Source organism: Aquila chrysaetos, chromosome 10, assembly GCF_900496995.4.
Source record: "Aquila chrysaetos chrysaetos chromosome 10, bAquChr1.4, whole genome shotgun sequence".
Taxonomy (NCBI): Eukaryota; Metazoa; Chordata; class Aves; order Accipitriformes; family Accipitridae; genus Aquila; species Aquila chrysaetos.
The window spans coordinates 1,687,562-1,714,499 of NC_044013.1; the positions used below are offsets into that span (position 1 = coordinate 1,687,562).

The 26,938-nt window shown below is 39.2% G+C and overlaps 1 protein-coding gene across 12 annotated transcripts in view; it reads right to left on the reverse strand.

Annotated features, from left to right (window-relative positions):
- The window catches only part of PLCH1 (phospholipase C eta 1), an 87,134-nt gene that overhangs the window by 18,943 nt on the left and 41,253 nt on the right, over positions 1-26,938 (reverse strand). For all 12 annotated transcript variants that reach the window (XM_030028077.2, XM_030028086.2, XM_030028076.2 and 9 more), the window contains 9 exons: positions 25,820-25,949; positions 22,827-22,997; positions 15,837-15,930; positions 12,878-13,081; positions 11,176-11,296; positions 9,481-9,652; positions 6,420-6,527; positions 4,009-4,170; positions 1,205-1,276 (listed from right to left, as the gene is read on the reverse strand). In XM_030028077.2, the coding sequence (XP_029883937.1) occupies positions 1,205-1,276; positions 4,009-4,170; positions 6,420-6,527; positions 9,481-9,652; positions 11,176-11,296; positions 12,878-13,081; positions 15,837-15,930; positions 22,827-22,997; positions 25,820-25,949 (1,234 nt within the window). The remainder of the gene's footprint in view (positions 1-1,204; positions 1,277-4,008; positions 4,171-6,419; positions 6,528-9,480; positions 9,653-11,175; positions 11,297-12,877; positions 13,082-15,836; positions 15,931-22,826; positions 22,998-25,819; positions 25,950-26,938) is intronic.

Sequence of the window (26,938 nt, forward strand, 5' to 3'; positions counted from 1 at the left end):
CAAACTGATGCAAGCTTATAATCAAAGTGTAAATATGAGTCCTGGTATTGTCTACCTAGAGAATTTTTGATGGCTCCTAGCTGGCTTCAGGGCAGATGAGCCAGTGGCTGATTAAGTTCTATGAAGTATTTCGTAATTGCTGTTTTTCCTAAACTGCTGTTCAGATAAACAATTACAGAGTGTGCTCCCTGCTCAGCTGCAGCCTTCACCACAGATAGCACTGAAGAAGAATGGATGTCTAGCAGGCTGGGGCAGAGGAAGCCGCTGGTGGCACAGTGACTCGGCTGCAGACCTGCCGCATCCCTCTCTCATAAGCCTATCTGCTGATTTACTTACTTCGTATCTGCTAATTGACTCTGGGAGGAAGGAAGTTTCAGTTGAATCAGCTCATGCTGAGGCTACATGTTCAATAAATCCAAGCCTCGAGGCACCGTGGGAGTGTGGGAATAGGGGACGCAGATGACAGGAACACATTTGTCAGGATATGGGAATTGGAGGAAACATGGGCACACTGTCCCTTTTGGTGGATGCTCTTTGTCCAGCTGTAAAATGAAACCTCACGCTCATTTGAATTACGTTAGCTCTTGCTTGGTTCAATAGAGCCGCCACAGTGAAGACTCAGCAAAGCAGACAGTCTGACCTAGCAGCTACACGAACATATAAATACTATATGCAAACCCATGAAAAGATCAGAAAAGAATACATTTTTACAAAGCAGAAGCCCAAAGCCAGTACGTAGTCATAGAAAACCCTTAAAGCAAGTGGAAAGACAGTAACAGCACACTCTGCATGGCACTGCTAAGGGTATGAAACAGAGTAAAACTGGACCTCAAATCAAACAAACATTGTCAACCATGGGGACAGAGGTCTGGAAAACAAGAATACACCAAGGCATTTGTCTACATTGCTCTGCTGCTGCTGCAAGTTTGACCAGAACATCTGCAATTCCACATCACTGGTAAAGATGATCTTTTTGGTCAGGCAAGTTTTTTTCCTGAGTTTGTGTGATCATCTTCAACAGGTTCTCCATACTGCTAGCAGCTAATATTTTTCTTAACAGCAATAAATATACCAAGTGTAATCACATAGTCTTTCCTCACTGCCCCCATACACACCATGCTTGTCTCAAGCCATAAAACATACCCAGTGTCTCTGGAACACTGTCAGACCTAGAACAGCAAACCGAGTCTCTCATTTTACTTACTTTGTGTTTACCGAAGTTGCCCATTAATGATCGGCTATGAGACTTTTTTCCACCTTCTTTTGTGTCCAGGTTCTGTGCAGAGAAAGTGCAACAAAAAGAGTAACTAGATACCTTCAGAAGTATCTTTAAGGAGTCTGCTACAGTCTTTAAAAGACATAGTTTCAACATAATATAAGTTCTTGTATGTCACCCTGATTCACTATTAGAAAAGTACAGTGATTGCAAGTGAGAATAGAAGTGAGTTAGAGTCTAAACACAACATACTGATCTGTGAACACAAATTGAAATCCAAAATCTCATTACAGGACTTCTCTAATTTCTTTATATACTTGACAGTTTAGCAACCCTCTAACAGTAAGGAAAAATAACATTAACCCTCAAGACAACAACCAACCATGTAGAAAAAACAGTCTAGCAAAAACAGGCAAGCAACAACAACATTTGAAAGTGTGCTTTAAAAGAGCCACAAAGGAAAAGGAGTAGGGGGAAATCTAGCAGGTAAATGTGGACTTTTCATAGGCAGCCTGAAGTCCAAGTTTCACATTTATAGCCTTGCCCCTAGACATCAGTTTTGTAATTCCTGGCAGCATCTATCTTTTTCTGTCAGAAAAGCACATCCCTTTATCTTCTAAAGAGAAAAACAATGACCTAAAGGTGCTGAAGAATATTCCCCCAGTGTATCAGCAAGTTCTATGAACTCCAGTTATTCCCTGTTGAGTGCTGAGTTGGAATTCACTTCTGGCTATCATAATGATAAGGGCACTAGACAGTTTCTTCAGGTCCAAGAAAGTCAATAACCCCTGTAACTACATTCAAAGATTTGTTCCTAGCTCAGGCTGAAAGTCTCTGTAAAACGGAGAAGGAAACCTTAGCAGATAAAGTACTCTTCTCCCTCAGATAAGAGTGAGAGTTGACAGTTTCAACAGCAAATCCAAACTATTATCAGACCTAACTGACAGTACTGTACACATTGCCTTCCCCCCTCGCCCCCCAAAAAACCTACTTGGTAATTACTGGAGATTAGTACATAAGCTTACATCATGAATGCTTTTTTTTTTTTTTTTTTTTTTTTTTTAATAGTAAGTCTTTGGGAAAATGAAATGCACATCAGTAACAAAGTTAAGGAAAATGAGATTTGACCAGCAAAAAAGTAGAAAAATTTCCCAACAGATCCCTTTCTGGCATATCTACACAGCAACTACTAGAAAAGAGCTTTATAACACCACCAAAGCTGGCTAATGAGTTACAGAATTACCACACCATCACAACATTTAACCATTTAGTTTTCTCCCATCTAGGTCAATAGTTGCTACAAATTAATCTTCCGGTTGTTTTAACTTATTACTACTAATTTTTCAGCTCTGTATTGCTTTAAGACCCTTGAAAACAACAGTCACATACAATCAGTCTTCACACAGGACTGTTGCAACAAGGGAAGAGATCTCTAAATGTCCCTTAATAATTTAAAATAAGTCAATTAGAAAATTCTATCACTTTAATATTATTACCTGACAGATGTTTGAATAATGCACTTGCATTACTGAAGTATTTTCAGTATTCTGGTCATGTCAATGACATGTAATGGGTAATCTCAGGCATCATATCCAACACCAACACCTCATGGAAATTTGCATTCTTTAAACAAAACCCCCTACCCTCTCAAATGCTATCTAGGGGCCAATCATTTTCCTCATACCAGAGAACATACCAAATGTAATTATTCTAACACAAAATAGTATTGAAATGGCTCATATCTGATCATATTTACTAAGATAGGGAGTTTGGTCTCTGAAATCCCACTTTTCTGACCTCATGAAGGCCAAAGGGAACAGGCAAGCGGACTGTTCTTGCACCGCAAAGGCACAAGTCTGAAAATAACCCTTCTCTGTTGGGTCAGATGGCTTCATCTTTTGCATTCTTACAGCCTCTTCCCACCACAACACAGCTTTCACAAGATGTCTCAAGCATTAGCACAAGCCGAGTATGTTTTCTGTAGCCAAGCCTGGCTTCAGGAAGAAGTCTCATAGGTCCAGCCTCAGAGAAAGAGATTGACAAGAACTGCATAAACTCTACAGAGTGGGAAGATGTGCAGAAAGCAGAGCTACATGCACTTGACCTTTAAGACTATACCAGTTACAGAGTAGGCACATCTCCCCCAGAACAATTCACTCTGTATTTAACATTACTGGGGTTGCATCCAGTTGAGGTGAAAGCATGGTCACTTTGGATTCAAGGTACTGTTTACTGATGTATTCAAACTTCCAATACGTTTTACTGTTTTACAAAAAGAGTTTGATGTCAAAAGGGAAAAGAAACATACCGTTCTTGATCTAAAACGGTCTGAAAAAACAGTCACGAAAAACAAAACCTTGCTTAGGGCAGTAAAAGCACAATCCTGTGTTTTAGTGCTGTACAAAACAGCCATCAACATTACAGGCAGACGCTTACAGTTATCACAGCCAGTCTTGATAGGACTAAGGCAACAGAAAAAGGATCTTTCCCCAATAACCTAGATACAAAGGAAATTGCTTGACACACGCTTGCAATATTGGTATTTACTGAATTAGTCGCTTCCAAGTTTCACAAGGAATAAATCAGAACACATTTAAACAACATACTCTTCACATTTGACCATTCAAATTTGCTTAGATATTTTCCTGAAATAGTTCCAAGTTTTCATTTTGGATAAAACAAACTCTCAGAAGTTGTTCATAAGTTATCAGCTTTCTCATCTGAAAAATATGCAATACACATGGCACTGTCTAATATTCAACAGAGCATGCGAAGGGGAAAAACCCACATACCTGCTTCAGGTTAACATTTAACCCCTCATGAGTTGCCTTTAGCAGGGCTCTCACAGTGAAGCTGTCAGGATCTTCTTTGTCCCTGATCTGGGATTCTTTTATCAGAGATTCCAGTTTTGTTCTTATAAAAGATTCCACCTGGTGCTCAGTTGCACCATTATTCTGAAAGACATTAAGAAATCCAGTTAAAGTAGATTATTATGTCCAAATACTTCTGGGACAGCCTGAAGGAACATTACACACGCTTCAGGCCACACAGCCCTCCCAACATTTCCTTTCTCTGTGCGAGAAAAAGCTTCTTCCATAATCCTGCCTGATTTTGCCTTTTCTATTGGTGGCTTTTACTGCCATTTCCATTTTCCTTTTTCTCTTTAGTCCTCCTGACGCAACTTACGCTGCCTCAGCAAAGCACAGTCCATCACGTAGATCACACCAGAACCTGGCCCTGGTGTTAGCTCTTTGTCTCAAAACTGTCACAAGTCTGACCTTCTCTTTCAGAAGATGGCATGAATTCTCAGCTAATGCACTTACACACTTCCTCCAAAATATCAGACAACCTAAGCATCATTAGATTCCTGCTCCGAATGGTAAGAAAGAGGAAGCAATTACTGTTAACAACAGTCATATGGCCTATACAGACACAAATCAGTTTCTTCCATAAGGCACTTAAAATAAAAATGGATCCTATAGAACAGTGTGCACCTAGCATTCCTCTGTCCATGGGGTGTGAGACCTCTCCTGAGACAGGAGAGGAAAGCAACTGTTCTGTCCTAACATGTTCCATTTCTAGCCCCCAAAGACATCCTGTGTTTTGCTTTGGCTTTAAGGATTGCCAAATTTTGTCTTAGGTCTTTCTGTTAAAGAAAGCATCATCTCATCAGAAGTGCTCAAGCCACGTTATTAAAGTATACATGGATTACACAGACTGCTCCTATTGAACAGCATGTGACAATGAATCAGGTATTACACTGGTTTCAGAACTGTTTGAACAATCTTATCTCATCTTACTATACCCATAATTAGAGTTATGTTCATTCAATATATACTTTTTCCCTGAACTTAAACCTGCAGAATTTTGTACCTGTACTTAAAACCAAGCATATTCCTAAAAATTTATGGGATCGGGAGCCTTCACGCTTCCTCATAAATTAATACCAAGTATTTCCACTTCTGTAGTAAATACTAACAGAAATATAACTTTAAGTCATTGAGCAAGCTGATTTTATCTTATGCTTCAAGCATTTACTGCAAGGCTCTACTTCTGTATGAGACTGTCTTGTGGAACATATGGGTTGAATGACATCCAAGTGCAATCTAACCTCTAAATAATTAAGAAATTAATTAATCATGATTTTGTCCAATAGCATAAAGGGGTGTTGTTTATCTAAGGGGTGTGTGTGTGTGCATGTCAAATCAGCCCTTCTGCGTGGCGTACATGAATCCCCCAAAAGATGTTGCTGACACTAGCACTTCAGCAGCCTCAGGGTAGGGGAAAAACCAGCATAAACATATACTTCCTCTGAACCAGTTCGGCTGGGGACTTCTGTTACCTATAAAGCAAATCCCAAGCTATTCTGAAAAACCTTCAATTGCTAATAGCAGGCATAAATACAGACAAGTTAAAACCTCAATATGTAAACCAAAACCCACTAATGAGACCTACAGATAGCTGCTTCTGTGGGGCAATGAGGCAAACTCACTGAGCTACATTCAAAAGTAGAGATAAACATTAGACTTGCTAAATATTAATTTGAATTTGATCTATTCTTTCTGCATCTCCCTAGATAGTATTTTCTTTGTTCAAATGTTTTAACTCGTGAAGCAAGGCTGCCTCCACACTAGAAAAAACACACCCACTGGATAATGTGTATTAGCATTGCACACCAGTTTCACTTTGCAGCAAAAGTGTGTTAATAAAATTAACAGCAGAAAAATAAACAAGGAGTTAAGAAATAAAGGGAACAGAAGAAAGCAATCTTCAGTGTCAAAAAATAAGACACAGAAGGATTGAAAATAAAAAAGTTTCACACTTCAAATTTTTTTCATTTGTATGTCTCCTTTCATAATTTTCATCTAGCAATTATGTAGCAATTCCATCATGCCATTGCTTTGAGTACTACACATTTATATCTGGAAAAAAAAAAAAAAAAAAAAGGCTAGCATGCTTATAGTGCTGGCATCATCAGTCTAGTGTACCTAAAGTACTTAAATCTGTTATTTATATGATTTAAAACACAAAGTGTGCATTTCCAAACAATGTCATTCCATATCTAAATGTGGAATTATATAACTTCTGTATCTTAAGGACCTGAATTAGAAATCAAAGCTAAAAACGTTAAGTAGGATTATGGAGTATCCATATAAGAAATGTAGGGATGTAAGTGTTCTGGGAACTGTGTATATGCACATACATAGCAGGGCTTTAATTTGCAGTCGTCTTCAATTTCATCAGCACTATCCTCATCTGAAACTTCTCCTTCCTCAGCATCTGCTCCAAGACTGTATGGCAGCTTTTTACCCTAAAACGAGGAAGAAATATTCACAATAAATGCACACGTGGTCAGTGTTATTTAGTGCAAAGACCAAAAATAGCCCATTCCTCAAGTATTCCTTATGTAAATTGTGACCAGAGTTTAAAATTTGTTTTCAGAGAGTCTCATGCAAACTGGTTCAAGGACTCAGATTATCACAGGTGATAATCTAAGTATTTCTGGAAGAGTTTGTTACTGAAAGATCTTTGCAAGCTCTTTCAAAAAAAGCGTACCACCTCCCATCTCTGGAGCAAGCCAGCAAGTGTCCAAAAGATTTTCGGTTTTTTTTGGGTTTTTTTGGTTTTTTTTTTTGGTTTTTGGGTTTTTGTTTTTTTTTTTTTTTTTTTGAGTTGACTCTCGGATATTTCAGGCCTACCCCTACCAAGCAGACTATTGTATATTTAAAATAAAACTCTAAAAATCAGAAGCTGAGATTTTGTTATAGGCTCTTCATCAGAATGGAAAATGCAGCCACAAAAGAACTCACTGCAAGCAGCCATCAACATGAAGGAAGCAGCAAAGCCTATTTTAGTATTGCATGCTCATGCAAGAATGTACTCAGCAATCCAAAATTAGTTGCTAATCCCGTACTGTGAATGTCATATACCTACATTAGAAAGGAATTACTTTAATTCCATGTCTAGTTTCCAACATCTGATTAGTGAGCATCACAGAGGTTATTGGTTACTTCTGGTAAAAAAAAAAAAAAAAAAAAAAAAGAAAAAGGCTCTGACAGATTAATTATAATTTTTAGAGCACTCCTCTTTAATTCTCCTGTATGATCACTTATAGCGAAGCCCAATCACAGAACCTTAGAAATGTTGGCTGTGGGACCTCTGAAGGTCTCTGGACCAACCTCACACTAAAGGAGGATCATTACCAGCTCTAGATGAAGCCAAGTCTTACAAACTTTCAGGGGTGGAGACTCCCCCAGCCTTCTGGGCAGCCTCTTTCCATGCTGCACTACCATCAGCTGAAAAAGCTTTTCCTGCCATCCAGTCTGCACCTTCCAAGCTGTAACTTGTGGCCATTGCTTCTTGCTTTACCATCTGCTACATAATAAGTCACCTATTAAACTTCTGTGTTATTACTTCTGTGTGTGTCTTTCTCACTGCAGAAATGTTTGCAGTCTGCTTCATCAGTAACAGAAGTAGACGAGAATTACACTCAGATTTCTGCAGAAATTAAGAGTATTAATTTACAGACTGCATTTTGAAATTAATAATGTTGCCCTGCTAATGAGTGGGTCAAATTCACCTCACGCTGGCACCTTTATACTGGTTTAAATCCGTGAGTATTATTAGAATTACTCTTTATATACACTAGCAAGATGAAAATTATGCCATTACTTGAAATTGTTTGGCTAATGAATCAATACTGCCTTTCAAAGGAAAATGTATAAAACAGAGCAAAAATAATAGCAAAAAGATGAGAAACTGGCTTACTTGTCAAGAAGACGCTGATTCCTAAATATGATTTTATCTTTTCCAACAGGGCTGGTTAAATTAAGCAGGACATGGGAGACAGGACTTTGTGAAAAGATACTGTGATACTTAAAATAGTATTCCCCAGTCTGAAAATGTTAGCTCAGCTCCACACCATTCTGTAACTACTCACAGGGTTTCAGCACTGTTAGCTGAAGAATCAAACTAAAGTTACAAACTCAAATGTGCTAGGAAGACCAGCTCAAAAGTTTACGTAGGAACAGCAGAGTACCAAATCTCTCTTGCCTTTAGTGCATTGGCATAGTATTTCAAGCCAGGTTTGCTGGGTTTTGTCGCATGACTGACATTACATACTATTTTGTTTGACTCCCTAAAACACCAACAGTACATGCTTGCATAGTTCATTAACTAGCAGTTACACAAGAAAACTGATTCAGTGAAATTCAAAGTCACAGCTGAGCACTCAAAGGTTTTCTAATTCAGTCAGCTCTGTACTATACATTGAAATATGTTCAAATTAACATCAAACCACAATTGTGAATCCTTGTAGCCAGCTTGATACAGAGGATGGGGGGTGGGGGGAAAGAATATCTCAAGAGCTCACAGCTAAGTAATTGCCCCTATGTGCCAAAGTAAATAAGACAATCTAATAAGCCACAGCTCTGTTAATCATCCTCTCAAAGTTCTGCCTTGCATTTCTTTCTTACTATATCCATCTTGGTCTTTGAAATTCCTTTCAGAACAAATCCGTTTATACTGAGAGGCTCAAACAATTAATCTTGCATACAACACTAACTTCAGTGCTCCAGGGTCTCCTCCCTTGCTGCTCCTTATAGCCACCTTCTGAAGTGCTCTTCTTTCATAAACACAGCTGATGAACCATGAAAATAGTTTCATTTCATGAACTACTGCTCATAGCAGGGTGAGGGGGAAATGCAAGAAAATGCAAGAATTTTTCAAACGCTTTTATATTACTCCAAAATACTTTGTCCAAAGAGGCACTGTAGGATAATGTTTAGATACTACAGGGATATAAACCATACAGAACAATATCCACTAATAACAAATTAGAAAAATTTCAAAAAAAGAGAAAATATGCAGTTCAGGTAACTGTGTCACAGTTCTTTCTACTCATAATGATGCATTTTATAATTTTTCTGCTCTCCTGACTTGGTGCTAAGGTTTAAAAATAAGCACCTCTGACTTTAAGACTCTCAGATAAGATGCTTAAGAAATAGAAAGAATTTTCCTCCCACTGCTGTTGACATCACATCCCTGTTGAAACACTCAGGGAAATACTCTGGGACACTCACCAAGTCCACGGTAAACTCTGTTTCAATGTCTCTGAAAAGCTCAGAATTTTAAGTCACTTAGTGCATCTGTACTATTCCACATGGTCCTGCTGAACTTGTTCCCCAAAAACCAAAGAAAATCTACGATAAATATCGCATGCTGACTTCTGTTGCATTTTGAACATGCCACCAGTAGCAAGTTACCTTCACTAGGATTTTCCCTTTCAAATTTTGAGGGCTAGGAAGCTGCCTGGAATCTCCAGTGATTACAGATGAAAGGTCCAGTTTGTCACCAAATATCTCCTTCAAATACTGAGCAATCTTCTTTTGCTGTTGAATACTGCAATGGTTTTCAATAGACAGTATCACTGGAAACCTAGGAACAAAACCCCCAGACATTGTCATAACTGTGTTTTAAGAGAGAAGACACACACAGCTTACCACATAAACTGGTTTAAGCAGCTTGCTTTTGCATTGTCAGTAGTCTGGAAACAAACTCACTTTGGGAGGAAGGATTTTGCACATGAACTCCCAAATGCCTGCTCTGTCAGAATCCCTTGGATAGTCCCTGTAGGAAATTCTGTCCTCTCCCTCCAACCCTACCCACTAGCACACAGGGTGACAAAGCTTGAAACTGATGATCACCAAGCATGAGGCACAGAGCAACTTGCAATAAAGCTCATCAGCAATACAATGCCTTTCTGTTCTATGTAACTGAGCAGAAGGTACATTATTCCTTTGCAAGTCACATACAAAGTCTTCATAAGCTGTAAGTGATCAGCAGGCTGCTCCTGTAGAAAAGCGTTTTGAAATCAACAGATTCAAAGGAATTGCAAACTACTCTCTGTTCATCTTCTGAAGATTGATAGCTGCATGAACGATTTGCCTTTGTCTTAAGTGCAGCTAGAGTGAGACAGATCAAATCTCTGAAGACGCCCAGACTCTGGAGAAGAAATATTTGGCAATACTTTCTAGAATCCTCTCCCAGGCTCCAGGAATTTGCAGCTTAAGTTTCCTGAGCTAAAGACATTGTTTCTGTATATAACAGCCTATTTCTTCAACATATTTGCCCCATTTTTTCTAAACTCTTGGCAGTCCCAGAATCCTATGGCAAGGAACCCCACATGCCAACTACACACCAAATGAAGAACCACCTCCTTCAGTTTTGAAATCACCACCTTCTATTTCTAATCAATAACACCAAACTTTTGGGCTCAGGTTCTTTGTTTGGTTTTGTTGGTTATTGGGTTTTTCCACACACCCATTGTTGGGTCACCTTTTTTTTTTTTTTTTTTTTTTTTTTTTTTTTTAAGTGGAGTAAGCATTTTCCCTTTATTCTCTCTAAACTACTCAAAATTCTATACACCCACTCATGATTTGATCCTATTGTATATATACGATTAAACTCCATGATTTTCATAATAAACTGTTACATAGTACTATGGCAAACAAAATAGAATCCGAAATTTACCCCACATCTCAGTATTTCCTCGTACTACATATGAGACAGCTTTTCAATTTTCCTTAGGTAGAGAATATTACAGTATTGATTTTTAAGTAGAATTTCCCTGTGGATGTGAGTGGGAAGTTCTGTTCAAACAAAGGACCAAAATAATCTGTATTCAACAGTTTCAGACTGTTCAAAATATTACTGAGTTTACAATGCATGCAAGGTCTTTCTAACTGAGGTTGAACTTTCTAACTCAATTGATGGAAAAAGCTCATGCAGTTGAACAATAAATATGACACAAGCAATAAACAGGGGAACAGAATCAACTTTATAATTTCTCAATGTGTTTAAAGGAATGTATGTACTTCCCAAAGTTGATTGTTGATTTTGACATGGGATTAACTACACAAAAGAGACAGGTGTAGCTTCAAAATTGACTCTACACTTACTCATTTTTGATGAAGGCATACTTATTGATAGTTTCTGCCACATCACGGAAGAGTATTTTAGAAGTAAGAGTATAGCCATGGTGCACTACCGGCTCTCCATCTGGACCATCCCAGCAATCCACTATTAAGACAAAAAAGCTATATGTTAAGAGATGCACATGACCTTATACATTTCTGCTGATCCTGCTTGCCAGCAGAACTCATGTGCACTACTCAACCATGCAGGTGTCAACAAGATTCATTCAATCTATTATGACCTACCAACTGAGTTAAGACTAAGACGATAGTCTTTTCCTGTACCAAATAAGAAATTGGCAACCTCAAACTGGTTTTTCCCCTTATATTAAACTGAGGGTTTTTTCCTCATATATAAAATTACAAAGGTTTATTAGGTCAAATAATGGTTACAGCTACCTCTTGGGAAAGCAGCTTCTGCTTGAAAGACAAACTATTTAAAAACAATTTAGTCTTTTTCCACTCCCAATTAAACTTGCAGTTTTATAACTGACTATAGTAAGAGTAGCATCAAATCCATCACATGTAGAATGGACTAGGACAGTAATACTTTTCCTAATGAATTACTGTACCCTGGATTTACACCAAACTTGTTACTACTGTTGCCTCTACAGGAAGTTAAAGACTTCACAAAGAGAAATCTACAGAGCTATTACCTAGGCTGTACAGTATCTACAACAGTTTTGAGGTCAAGTGAAATAACATACTACTGTACGTTCTAGTGAACTTTCCTAAAGAAGGGAAAGTACAGTGATAGATCACTCAATTTTCTCAGATTCACTTTCTCTAAGTTTTAAATTCAGATTAACAATTTTTTTCCAGAAATAAGTTTTGTAATACTAGCCATAAAAAATTAATATTGAATTTAAATTTGTCAAAAAGACTTCACCCAAAATCTTGAAAAGAAAAATATTAATGTTTTGTTACTCTTTCAATCATGCAGAACTTAAACAAGAATCCAACACGATCTCCAGGCTATCAGACAAACAGCATCTTCTTTTCTTCCACCAGCATCCAGCCAATGAAACGGCATCCTACCTGTCTATTGTGGCAGACCAAAACCAGGTTTCTTAGCTCTAAGATGATGACAGAAATAGATACACAGCTGTGCTGATAGAGGCACTATTTGCTCACCTGTCCTCCTCCTACAGGCACTTTTTGTCTTGCCTTTGCATCCACAGGAGGAACTACATATGCAAACACCCACTTTCCCATTCAGCTTATGAAAGAAAAAGGTCTTTGCTGGCTCAGCTTATTCTGAACAATGTGGATTTGGAAGCACTCCTGTGAAGTGGTAACCTCCAGCACAGGCGAAATGCAGAGCAGAACAACCGGGGCTGCTCTGCTGGAACTGCAGGGCCCCAAACAGTTGCCTGCCCATTGCCCTGCTGCGTCTGGTGCAAAAAAAAATGCTTCATACAAATGCGAGACAATGAAAAACTTGCACTGCCTGAGAAAAGCATAACACCACAGCAGTAGGGAGGAGAAAACAGTGGTGTCTATGATGTTTGTCTGAGAAGGTCATTCCCAACACAAAAATTCTGTTTAGACTGCTAGAAAACAGGAGTTTACCACTGAAGTTAATCAGACAGTGAAGCATTAATGCTTTGAGTTTGCCACTGACTTTGTGATAAGAAGAAATATCCCTCATACTTCTCACAACCAGCAAGTTACACTAAAAGTATACCTTCAATACATCGACAACCATCTTGCAGCACTCGTGCATACATCTCCGCTCGGGACTGGGACAGCAGTTGGTCTCCTGTCAAGTATGTATTGTGAGATGAAGCAATAAAGTAGTTACAAAGGGGCTGATCCATATCCTGATGCACTTCACAATGCAGTGGATTAAATATATCACAAGCAGGACTGCGCATGAAGTTGGTGAAACCTTTGAATAAAGAGAAACAATTTTGCCACTGATGCAGTACATATTACCAAGCAAATGATTTGCACTCTAACATTTGTTTTTTCTGTTTATGCTTGTCAGTGCTAACTCATGTCTCCAAAACCACTGAATCACGTAGCAGCGATTAATCTTCCTGTACCCCATGTTTTCAGCATATTAACTGCTGTCTGTGGCTTGCCTGGTTCTTTGCAAACTGAAGAGGCTGCACAGACTCAGTCTGCTACTGGCACACACACAGGTATTTCTTTTTGAAGCCTATGGAAGTTCCAACACCTTTGAAAAGAATACATTCCCAAGATCCAGCCCTTGTCCCCCGACAATTTTCAAACAGCTTTGAACTAGAAAAGCAAATATAATCTAGAAAGGCATTTATGACTGCTGCAAAAAACCAGAAAAATCAACAAGCATTTGCAAAACATGGCATTGAGATAAGCCCCTTCAGAAATTAACAACCAATAGTAAAAAAATAAAGTAGTATTCTAAGAGAAGCATAAAAATAACAAGCAGTAGCTATATGAGAAGATCGAAAAAACCCACAGATCAGTACAGCCACTGCCCAACCTATTTCTAGGTCTGATGTTTCATTCAGAAAAGGGGTAGATAACAAAAATGCATATGTAAAAATTCTCTGAAACCGTGGAGAACCTCCCTAGGTTCCAGTGCACAGACTAAGACAAGTGTGCTCAAACTGCCTTCTGCAGTTCAGACAAAACCACTCCACTAATAAGCAGAACAGAAGAAGTTGTTTATTGTTTCTCTTAGAATTGCTGGAGGAAAACATCCTTCCTCACAGTTACTCAGCGAGATAAAAATGATCTCTTCATCTAGATGCTACTGCAAACAGACAGCATGCAGCTAAACCATGAGTCATTACTGCTACAAAAACTGTCTTTTCCTCCTCCTCCTTCTCAAACTGGTATCCCCTACCCCCTCTTGATTCTTGTTAAAGCATCATTATAACTGAGAAATTGGGTCAAATGCTTAGGCGGCATCAGTCCGCATTTCCTGGGATGCTGAATTGTGCCTTGGAGGGCAAGTAACCTGCTTAGAGGAATACAGCTGGATAGATGGAAGGGAGGGAACCTCAGCCTCACATTCAGCAGGATGGAAAAGATTTGACACGTGCACCATGTTTCCCTCAATGGACCCTTGTAATGGTAACGGGTAAGAGTTATCCTGTTCTGCTCCATCACAAGTGTAACATCTTGTAAATAAGAGGAAGCAGAAGAAATCCCTCAAATCTGGGCTGCAGAAGAGATACAGGATATGACGCCTGCAAGAGTACAGGTTTGGTATTCTGCAGATCTGCCAGGACTTCATGCTGCTGTTGATGCCCGATGGGTCCCAAGTTGAGAAGTAATCTTCAGAAGGTAGCAACAGTGTCAAGAACAAAAGAACACACTCCTACCAAAGTTAAGAAAGATCTGACAGTTTATAGAGATCACAGGACAGAAATGGGAGCCAAACTGACATCCTGACTTGGACGCAAATGCTTTTTTTTTTTTTTTTTTTTTTTTTTTTTTTTTTTTTTGAGTTTATTGCTGTCATTTAGGCTCTGCCCCAGTGCCACTCTTTTGCTGTAATAAGCACTACCCTGACTGAAGATACCACATAGACAAGGTAGCAGCCTCCCAAAGGGCTGCGCTGCAGCACAGAGAGTATGGGGGCCCATGCTAGCCGATTCACTGATCTAGCCAATTTCACTCTAGTTTACAGTTTTCTTTATGCTGCAAGTTTATCCGAGAAGATGGTACTTGGTTTATATCCCTGTTAATCAGACCAGCATTGAACGGAGAAAGTTTTAAAAATACCTCCTATGAGAATGAGAAATGTAAAATATTTTGAAAGGATAGTGCAAACAATACCAACCCTGAAAGCAACTCAAAACATAAAAGAAGTGGCAGTAAGGTTAAGAGGAACAGAAATGCTTTCAGAAATATTTTTTTAAGTGTCATAACTTGTTCATTTTGCTTTCAGTTTAAGTCCAGTGCCCTAGGTCACAATGGAAGCTTGTTTAAGAACTGGGAGGCCATATCCAGGATTTAATTACCATGTGGAGGAAGATTTCTCCCCTCCCAAATCACCACGTAAATTATGCTGCTTCATGAAAGCTATCTTCCAGGCAAATTAACACACCATGGCATTTAATCTATTTCGTTCCAATTCAGATTTTGATTTGATACTAAGTTGGTTTCTGAATAAATATACCATTTACAATTGCTTTAGCAAACAAGGTGAATAAGGAATTAAAACCCAAAGAAAATGCAACTATCCATATTTTATTTCACCTAAGCATATTTTATTTCACCTAAGCATAAATCAATGGATTGTACAGGATCGATTCCAGATCTACAGAGACAGAGCAGAAATAAAACTTTGCTTTTATTACTTCAGTTAGAACAGGTTATAGTATAAAACACATGGGATAGAATGTTTTAGGTTTGTGTTTTACAAAGACACAGTTAGCAATAAATTCATGCAAGTGTAAGGCATTCACATTACTGTATAATGGCTATAATGTATCACTGTATAACATTAGCTGCTAATTCACCCTACCTACTCTAGTCTCTCCCACGTACCACAAAAATGCACCTACGCTACTGACTGCTGATCTTCTATTGGTTGGTAACTTTCTATTGCAGTCAAATATTATAAGCTACACCAAAACACTGTTAAAGCTTTTCTATTCCACGACAGCATATCAAGACAAGACTAATTTAGAAACCAAAAACTTTACCTTCAATCCCAAGAACATTTTGCTTCTTGTTTTCTTCTGATACTTCAAACTTCTGTATGATGTCAAGACAACACTCTGGTGTCACATTATTCATCTGCAGAAAAAGAACACTTATTTTTAATACCATGTCACCAGCATGCCAAAATCTACTTTAGGCTTCTGGGTCCAGTTGAAAAACCTTATGATCAAACATTGAGTTCAGTCAAATATGAATAGGACAGTCAGCAACATCACTGTAAAAGAACTTTAAAATTTTGATTTGATTTTTGTTAGTGCTGCACAAGCCTCATAGCTCTTACCTTTGTGGAGAAAAATAGAAGTAAGAGGTAGCAATGACTAGAGCTGTGTCATTTTAGTTTAAAGATGAAAGTTAGCTGTTAAGCACACTCTAATAATATTTGTACTGGGCAATACTGCTGAAATGAGAACTATGAAGTTATATTCTTTAATAAGATCTACTTAAACATGCAAAAAGATTTGGCAGGGTTTGATTTCATTTTCATGCATTTTCCACTTCTGTGATTTCATTACTTCCAAGAGAGTTCACTATAATATACTGGGTATGAGATAAATAATTAGATTCTGAAATGAAAAACAGCAGTTCTTCTGAAACAAGTAAGTGTTTTGTCATCAGCTTCAACTAGCCCCCAGTCGAAGTGCTAACTGACTAGTGGGGCCACAGTATCACCATACACTTATATTTCCTTTAAAACTAAAGGAAAGAAGTAGCTTCCATTGCTGATCTCATCTTTTCTCACTCCCACCCCCCTGAATTTGTAAGAGAACCACAGTAAGAACTACAAGTGGGTATATTTCATTTCCTCCACTAATAATATCGTAGGATGACAATGATGACACTAAAACCTTTGGCAGCTTATTTGTACCGTTATTCTGTTTACTGTTTGTACTCTGCATCCTTTGCCAAAGTCAGCTGAAATGCCCTGACATGTGGAGCAGTCTGGAAGCAAAGGAACATGCAGTCCCCTCTCTTAGACAGCATGTCATCTCTGTTAACATGACTGCTTCAGTCAAAGGCAGGAGTGAAGTTAGTCATCATGCAGATTACACGATATTTACTGTTTAAATCCAAAAATGGTCCCTCTGAACTTTTCTCTTACTGATGGACTTCTCTTTCAGATGGCAAAACCAATTCCATTTACTCTGGTCCGTCTGTAGTCTTTGATGAATTTGCGCTTTCCGTTATTTCCTGTAGCTCAGTATTCCCAGCATCAACTTCTAGCTATATGGAAATCTAGAAGTAGGCTGGCTCTCTTGATCAGGTCTTCCCTAAAGGCCTGATCCTGCCAAGTGCTGAGTTCCTCCTAAGAAATGTGGGTGCCGTGACTGACCATATCTCGTAACACCTAAAAGGCTACAGCCCAAGTATGAAAAATTACCAGAGGACGGGAAAAAACTAGACATGTCAACATTAGAAATATAGCAACAGAAAGCAAGCGAGCAGTTCAACTCATATGGTGACTCAGGCTGAAAAACTTGGAGATATTTTCCAGTCTTTCTCCCCTTCACCCTTCCCTCGGTTTTTAATTTTGCACAGGGAAAGCAGGGCTCAGCCCATTTCCTTCTCCAAACATTTTATTTATATCTCCTAGCTAAGCCAACAATCATGAGACACCTGCAGGAATTACACAGGATAATAGGAAAGAGAACAATTCAGTAGAAAAGATAACTGGTTATTGTAGCTCAAGTAGATGTTGCTGTTTGATTGCAAACACTATTCATAGCAGACCCTTCCTCAGCATAAACTGGCTAGAATTAACTTTTTCATTATCCCACATGGCTCCTTGAGGTCTGAGTGGCAGGGGACTTGTGGGCTCTAGGAACAAAAATGTCTAATCTAGTCCAAAGCTGCATCTGTGAGGGAAAAGTCCACTGATTCGTGCTTTTTAACTGTAGCTTGAGAGATGGCGACTTAGGATACTCATTTAAATTTGTTTTCATTAAGTTTTAAAGTATTCTACTAAAAATAATATCAAATAGTAGTGATCATTATTGATGACTGAATATTTAGATACATGGATTATTGAAGATGGTCAATAGTGGAATTTCCAAAATCCCTTGGATACATGGCTACTTTTTCTATTCCTGGTTAAAAGCTTTAATTTTGATGCAGATATGTTCTTTAAAAGAGCATCAGCCTTTCAATAACCAGCAAGACCTTGTTTTTTCAGTAAATGAACTACCAATCAATTTTCTTAAAATAAGATCCTACAAAACTACAAAAAAAGAAACATTATACCTAATCTGTGTAGAAGTACAAGAAAGAAGAGGGAAATCACTTTTGATTTTACCAATCTCATTGGAAGCAGGTCAGATGAACCTATTGCCAAAAATCTAATGCCATCTGAAGCTGCAGAGGACTGCAATGCTAGGTAATGGGAGAGCCCTCTTCTGTCAAAGGCCCACAAGCTAAGAATCGTTCTCATTTCTCATTCTCATGGGAAAGGAAATAAGAGAAAGGAATGTAAAGTAGAAGAATTTAGAAAAAAAAGGAAAAGAAGTTAGAAAAGAAGTGCAATGCTAATAATAGGTGTTCCTAGACAGGACACCAACCCACCAGCATGTCAACAGTGCTCTAACAGTTTAGGCTTTAGTTGTTCACAGTTAATCATTCTATAAGAAAAATCAAAATATAAACAATCAAAGCAAAGACATTCTTCCAATTTCAGTACAAGATGTCAATGTAAGATGTCATGACATACTGAGTCACCACATAAATCGGTTATACTCATTATCCTTTTGCGTAAGCATGAGAGAGGGAGGAAGGCATCAGCTTGCTTTCAAATTGCAGGTTTGTGTTGCTGCAATAAGGATTTTTTGTGGAAAGCAGCAAGGATTGATCAGGCATTATGATCTGGTATTGTCTTCCTTGTCTGATATTAACAAGCTCCACAGTCTCTCCTCTTTTCAAAGTCCATGTACCAACACTGATATTCTTATAATTTCCCGTTCCTTTTGGGATACTGGTTTCTGATATCCTTCAGTACACACTGTTTCAGATCATAGCTTAACATATGCCCTTGCATATACTGTCTCATATCCCTTTAAAACTTCTTCCAAGAGAGTAGGTATAGCTGTTTCAAGACACTCATTTTCTAAAAGTGTACTTAGTCCCCACTTCTCACCACATCCCTAGTTATTCCTGTGATACAGTATAATTAGTGTAGACAAGTAATAAGAGTAAACTTACTCTCTCAATCAGGCTTAACTCAAAATGCACTAGCCCATATTGAATAATTAAGGAAAAGCTTTACATAATTATATATGCATGCTCTGAGGGTGTATTTTTCATAAAATTACTTCCTTTTCAGTTCAATTACAATGAGCGGGGACATTAATTTTTGCCACCAGTTTCTTTTAGGCTGCATACAGCAGCAGCTCTTTTAACCACAAAAAGCACTAGTTTGGTACCAATACAATGGTGTGGTATTAACATTTCCATCTGTCCCTGTCACTCGGGAGTATGACAAGGCACATCATACAATATGTAGCACTTCCCTGGAGCATGCAGAGAACACTGCTGTAGGCAAGATCTCAGCAGGCTGTCCTTCTCAGGACAGATGAAAACTGTATTGCAAAGTAACTGATCCATGGTAAGGCAGCAGTGGCAAGCAGGCACATGGGAAACCTCACCCTCAGAAAACCAAAACTAAACATTTCAGGTTTGTAACACCAAAGCAGCCTTATAACTACATAAAGCCACCAGCACAAGAGTCAAAAAGGTCTCTGCTATGACTAAAATAAAAGCACTTGATGTGATATGGATACAGCAGAAAGGAGGAGGGAAGGACTGACAGCAATCAGATAACAGCCACAGGCCGGCTGACCCCCCCTGGACACAGAGCAGCATCACGATGGGGATCCCAACACCGGGGCGGAATGAGGCCATTCACTCTACAATGCAGGTCCAGAACGGCTAGCAACTGCAAAGCTGCTCTTTAACAGGGAAGATGATGTTTGTAGAGCCTATTTCACCCAAGCCTCACTACTCAAAGGCAAGTATCAGACAAGCTCTGTCAATCAAAAGAGCCTGGAGATCCTGCTGTGGAAGCAATCTGTCATACAGTGGGACATCCTCCTCTGGAGAGGACCAACTCAGACAATGATATGGGTTTATTAAGAAAGGACACTCCCAAAGGGACAACACTGAGGCGTGCAGACATGATTGGACATCCAGGGACGTTCCTCCCTCACAGCCACTTGTGCCAAGAGGACTGCAGGACCAGAAGTCATTCCAGGAAACCAGCCTACTTTCTGCTCTTCTGACATTTGAAGCCATATAACTGCAAGTTCAATAGCAATGAGCTGAGTTTAACTGCACCTACATGGAAATAATCTGTTTCACATGTTCTGGGGTGAACACAACAGGGAGCTCTCCTAAGAAAACAAGCCAGCTTAGCAAGTTAACAAAAAACCCAAACCCCTTTTGTTCTATCCTCAGGCTGCAGAATATTTAAAAGTCTTGCCAAAAGAGTAGCAGATGGAGTTGGACAGACTGTCCACAGCTTTCCAAGCAGCCAGACAAGAGCAAAACCAAAATGCTGTTTGGTTGAAGGCACTTGAGAGCTGCATTACGATTTGAACCATTATCAGCTTTTGAAGGCAATCTTGCCTTACCCGAGTACATTGTTACCATGTTTGTGTTCTAAAAACATTGAAGGGTAAATCTGCTCCAACACTGTTAATACTGGGAAGTGGGAAGACCAGAGGGAAGAGGCAAAGAAAGTGCAAGGTGCTTCTAAACTACACTGCTGAGAGGTTCATCTACAGGACATCACGCTTTTACTCTTTTTAGTGTTTGTTTTTGGAATAATGTTTAGCGGAGCATTTATAGCAGATAGCCCTGTCTGCATTCAGCATGTTGAGTAGCGTGTAGACAGAGAAAAAGGATGCAGTATGCCAGACTTGACAGTCAACTTGTTTTTTTCTGCTGCATCAGTAGTTTCATAATGTCTTTGTGCACCCACAAAGACAGCTCTTCTGCCTCTTTCACATGTTTTTCTTCCTGCTCCAGGTCCCTGAGTGCCCTTTTCATACCACTGCTCTTCAGCTGTTTCTGGGCACTTCAGCATCTCCATGAACATGTCCTCCCTGGAGCATTTCTTTGCTTTCTCATCAGTGTCAACCTTGCTGTTGCTGCTGTCAAGGGTGCTCCACTGAAGAGCACCCAAGTAGAAGGCAGTGATTAAAAAGGAAACAAAGGAAAAAGCAGTGAGCTCAAAAAACTTAGGGCAATAGCATAAAGGGAAAAAGATAAAAACATTTTCTGCTTTAAAGTTGTAATTAGCAGAATTGCCAGGACCAGATTGCTTGCAGGAAACTGTGTGTTGAGGCTATCACAGTGAGATCAGTGACGTGATAGTGCTCCATGTTTCAAGGGGGAGGGAGGAAGGAAGAACCAGTCATACATGCCAGGGAATTGCCACAGTGGCCAACAGGGGGAAAATCAGCAACAAAACAGCACAGACTGTTGATATTTTATGCTAAGGATAACTCAGAAAAAGCAGTCATCGCAGGCAGGATCCCAGAATGGCAGAGGAGATTATTCGATGATTGCAGGCAAAACACAGCATCTATACCCAGGAAGCTGAAGTAGGTTGGGATGTTAGTATTTATTTTCATGCGGTTGTTTTGGAACAACACTCTGCAAGGACACACGGGGTGACCAAACAATCCAGGACCAATTGCCAGAAGCAAACAAGAGTCCTGGAGATCACAAGATTCCTTCTGTGCTCCTCACTGTCCAGAGTACAAGTTCTCTCCCTGGGTTCCACAGACGATTTTTATAGTAATCCAGTCTCTTTCAAGATGGGCATGAGAATCTCCACTGGAGCAACATATATAGGAATGGCTAGAGATTTTTTTGTTCAGCAAGTTTATTCATAAGCATGTTGGGGGAAAATCTCTGGTCTTGACCCAGCTTTGCTTCTTGAGTTACTTATGCCTTTTTTTTTTTCTTTTTTTTTTTTTTTTTTAATTCCGTATCAGTGTCTGTTTCTGTGGTTCCCTGAACCTCACTTCTGTCAATTGCTTCTCTCTGAGCAGCTTCAGATAGAAGTGCAAACTCCAGATGTGAAATTTTCTTTGCACAAGTCCCATACATCTGTAAGAAATGCCTGGAAAACAGACTTTCTGAAGAAAAATCGGGGAAAGAAGGCAGAAGGGAAAAAGGATAGAATCCTGGACATCTCACCCTCGGCCAGGTTCATACAATACCCACCTTTGTATTATATCACAAAAGTGTAATCTTCCCTTAAAATTTAATACAGATTTAGGCCACATTTAAGAGGTTGTTCTTTGTCAATATTTAAACTCCTGCCTTAATAATAAAAGCGGCAGTCCTTATAATTACTACTACTACTGATACTTGGGAACTCCTGGGATATGAGAGAGTATTGTAGGATTCAACTTTGCTTACAGGAAAGGATATGTGAACACAAAGATTCATCTTAACATGTTACCGCATTAAGTCATGCACAGGCAAACCATTTGTAGATAATCAGAAATAGTTTGCTGCTCTTGTCATGTGTTTCTAGCTTTAAAACATATCACATATCATCCTAATTCAGAGTATATCTGCCAAGACCTTTAGGCATGAAAGGCATCTCCTGGAAATATAAACGTCCCCCCACACACCAATAAACAATCCAGACAAGCTATGTAAGAGAAAGCAACCATGCTAAGACACATGATAATCAGCTGTAACTAAGAAGTGTGAATGTTACCTGAATGCCATTATAAACAAACATTAACCACATTGCCCTACACTTGCCTTTCCTCTACCACAGAGTACAAAAAAAGTTCAAACTCTTTCTAGAAGTATTTAAAAAACAGTAATGGCTTTAGATTTCTTTTTTGTTACAACATCTGTGCTTTATCCCTTGCCCCAAGCTAAACTTTTCCATAAAATTCTTTCCCTATACTTGAATGTATTTACATGTACATATATATGGATGCATAGTATTCCCATACCTTTTGTTCCACCTTTAGAAACTGAGCAAGTTCTTCAACAGTGAGGTGATCCTTCTTGTCACTGTAGCTTAAGAGCAGTAAGTAGAGATCTCGACGTAAAGACATCATCTTGTAAAACACTGAAAATTCTTCAAAATTTAGGGTTCCTTGGTTCTCATCTGTGTCTGCTTCCTAAGAGATAAAGACACTCAGGTAAGCATGCTAAACACAGGTGAATTCAGGAAACAAAGTAGAACAGGATTTATGTACATGAACAGAAATTTAATAAATTCTAGTCTGCAAGACTCTGTTCAGACTCAAATCCTAGTAAGCTAAAATAACTGCAAAATTATAAGACTGTCTATTGGATTTTTTGGTGAAAACAATTACTACACTAAAGCCACAGGTTCCCTATGAAAGTCTCAATTCCATCTTTAGCTTTGAATTTGTTCCCATGTAAGAAGGCTCACCCTGGGGTTTATTCTGAACTCTGTTACTCTCCTGTATGCCCTGCAGTTATCCTGGATTAAAATGTAGCAAGGAACATAATAATGTCACCCCTTGGTGTCCCCTAACAACAGGGTCTGACATTTTAAACCACTCAGAACAATATCACAGTCTTAAATGTACATTAATACAAACTGCAACACTCTCAGCCCCCCTGTCAGCCCTCTGTAGAGGGGACAAGTCTGCAGCAGCAGTAAGACTCCACACCAAAATATATGCCCAATAGCCCCAGTCTTGATGGCAGTTTTTGTTTATCCTCAGAGGTAGGAAGAGAAGAAAACAGTACTTAACCCATGTTAATACAAGCTTTTTACTGTGAACATCTGCCTAAGAGGATTGCTTTGGATTTTCAAAACAAAGAATGTATTCTGGAGAACTGCTGTCAAATATTATGTAGGTCTCCACAAAAAACAAACTTCAGGGAAGCTATAACTCTTTAAGTTTGAGGCCATAAGCAGCTAATGGAGACAAAATGAAACAAATGTTTAGAAATGTGCTATTGTTCCCATGAATAATGTCCTTCGTTCATAGCTGTATATAATGTTTCTTCTCTGTAGTTATAAACCCCCTTGCCATTCCCAAGTCACATTCTGTTAAAAATGGTGCTTCCTTCTGCCCAGGTCAGAACACTTTCTGCGCAGAGTCCTTTTAACACTAACTTGGCTTTGAACCTGTTAGCTTGTCTCTACAGTGGTACACCAAATACAAGTTCTTCTCCAGATGGAGGCCACCTTCATCCTGCTACCACTACTTCCTTCTCAAGAAAGCTCTTCCAGTTGGTGCCCAACGTCAGTTCTTCTATAGAAGAAGAGCTAGTCTAATAGCAGATGCAATGAACACATCTCTGACCTGCTTTGCTTTCCAAGGATCCAGTTTTACTTTCCCTTCACATAAACCACTCCACTTCAAAGCGTGTCTTAGAACGGGAACCCATCTTTACAACAGTGACTCCTAGTACATACACACAGCTAAAGTAGCAGCCCCATACTCCATTCCCAGATGCAGGACCAGGACTGCTTCATAAGCCTGGCCACCCCCATGGAGCCCCAGGTGCTCCTTCAGGCTGGGGGCTGCTCGTGCCTTGTCCACAGCTGTAATGGCAAGTCACACCAACAGTACCACCTGAGCAGATCAAGTCCAAGAACACTGCCAAGTAGCTAGATATAGGGACAAGGATTTGTCCCAGAGTTACTTTGCCACTCCATTTATCCTGCATTAAGCAATGCCCAAAGCAGTGCTCATGGGGTAAGGCCTTTAGGATTGAGCCCCAAAAGACTAACAGTAAACAAACCTTCAACACTCCTTCTATATTCAACCTTAACTTTATCCATGCCTGTGAGGTCTAGGATATTAACTCAGCTATAGGCTGGCAGCAACTGCAGCAAAAAAAAAAAAAAAAATTAAGCAGCTTATTTTTAACCAAAAGTTGCCTCTGATTATACAAAGGCTGATGGTTGCTAGAGTGGCCTACTTCATTCCTAGACAGTTTAAAAGTGCAGGCAGAACTAAATTTTTTTTCTTCTTGGTACATGGCTTCACAACTCTCTGCCTCTCCTGCAGCAGTCAACTATCAGCAAAACCCAAAGACCTCAGGGAGCTGCATTTCATTACACCTTCTTAGTGCTACTGTTATCTGAGCTACAAACTCAGATCACAGAAAGTAAGCTGAGAAGAAAATAATTCCCAGCTATCTGGTGTCAAATGAGATTATAAATCATTTTATATCTACTATATATCTTAAGTGACATTCATAATTTCTGGGAACAAGTACAACCTGAACTCATCTCTGCAACACAACCCCACCAGTTTCCACACTTCTCAAGTCTTTGGGGAGTAACTTGATACTCCATAGATGTATCTCTAATGAGGATTTTATGTCAAACAAACAAAGCACTTTTGACCATAGAAGATTCTTCAAGCTTTCCCATGTTTTATAGCAAACCAGCTTTTGGCTGGTACTGGTTTTGAAGAGTTAAGAAAATTTTATTTTGCTGTCCATTATGTCCTTGGCTTACCTTTCCTTTCCTACAGTAAACACTAGGGCTGGTGGAAAATGGTAACTGTTTTCAGACAACAGAAGTAAAAAATTGATTCTGGCTAAGTAAGAGGAAGTTGTTAAAAAAAAACCCGCAACTAATTACTTTCATAAAGCTAGTTTCTATTAAATAATTTTCCATAAAGAAAATGAAAAAGATTTCAATAGAAACAGAATAACTTCATTGTCCATCAATGCCAGCATACAACAATTCAGTTAACAGAGATGAGCACAATAATGCATCTGAAAACGTAATATTAATAAATTGTCTTCTATGTGGTTCATGTCATTAAAACAATGTCCTGATGCATCTTTGTCTACAAAAAGGTAAGACTTGGAAAAAGTCTCTGAGGTGCTGGTAAGGACAGAGTTTTAAATCTCAACTTGCAGATCCTATTCTGGATCTGTCCAGAAATAGATCATAACTGGCACTATCTTACCACAACAACGCTGTGTGTTAGAAGCCACCAACCTGAAACATCTGCCGGACCTTCCTGCGGGGCAGGTTAACATTTAGTTTATGCATCAGCTGGTGGATCTCTTCAATATTCAGCAGGCCATCTCCATTCTTGTCAGCCTCCTCAAAGGTCTGTTTGACCCAGCTACAAATGTGTCAAGGAAAGGTTCAAGAGGGTGATTTCCTCACAGAGAAGGGAGGCAGAGCAGTTGGGCAGGTAAGGGACAAGACTGGAACTCAGGAGAACAAGACCTTGCCCCAGCTCTTCTGGGCAGGGGGATAATCCTCCTTAGCAGAGGACCTTAACATGTTCCAGGGAAAAGAACTGAGCATTATTCAATCCAGCATTCACAAACATGTCTTTTTCAAGTTAGCGCCTCTGGGCAAAACATTTGAATTAAGACTTCCCACAGCCTGCATTAGAGTTATTGGGGTACACTGTGAAATAAAGTCATTGCTGGCAAAGATCTGGTGCTACCTACCTGGTTCTTCCCCATGCTGATGCCAAACCAAAGCATTTTTACTACTGTATACCCTCTGGTACAATTTGCTATTGTACCTCCTACCTGGTGCAGTTAAGACTGTTGTATCTGAGGGCTACTGGTTTCACGACTGAACTCAAAGGAATCAAGCTCAATAACCATCTGTATTGGGGATGATGTTAATCTAGTGCAAGAGGATGGAATAAGGAAGACTCTGTGAAATCAGCCCAAGTACATTATTATCAGCCTGAGGTTTCCATAAGAACCTCATTAAAAATTAACCACTCTTGTTTTTCCATGCTCTCTTCTCCAAGACTGTCAAACAGTTCTTTCATCTGTATATTTTTAACTCTTCCATCTCTGGACAACTTCTGTGTCCACCACTTTCTCTCTGATATCTCTGCCCTCATTTTGTGCCACATCTTCCACGGGGCAGCAACAACTCCATAAAATCGTAAGTTGCACAGAGAAAATGGATAGCACTCATACATTTGCTGTTTCTCCCCTCACAAGGACAAAATGGCATCAAATAAAGCTAGCAGATGTGAGATTCAGAAAACAAGAGGTGATTCTTCACACAGCATATGGCTCATCTCTAACATAACCTTTTTGGGGATGTTCTGCAGGTTTACATGGGTTTGAGGTGACATTG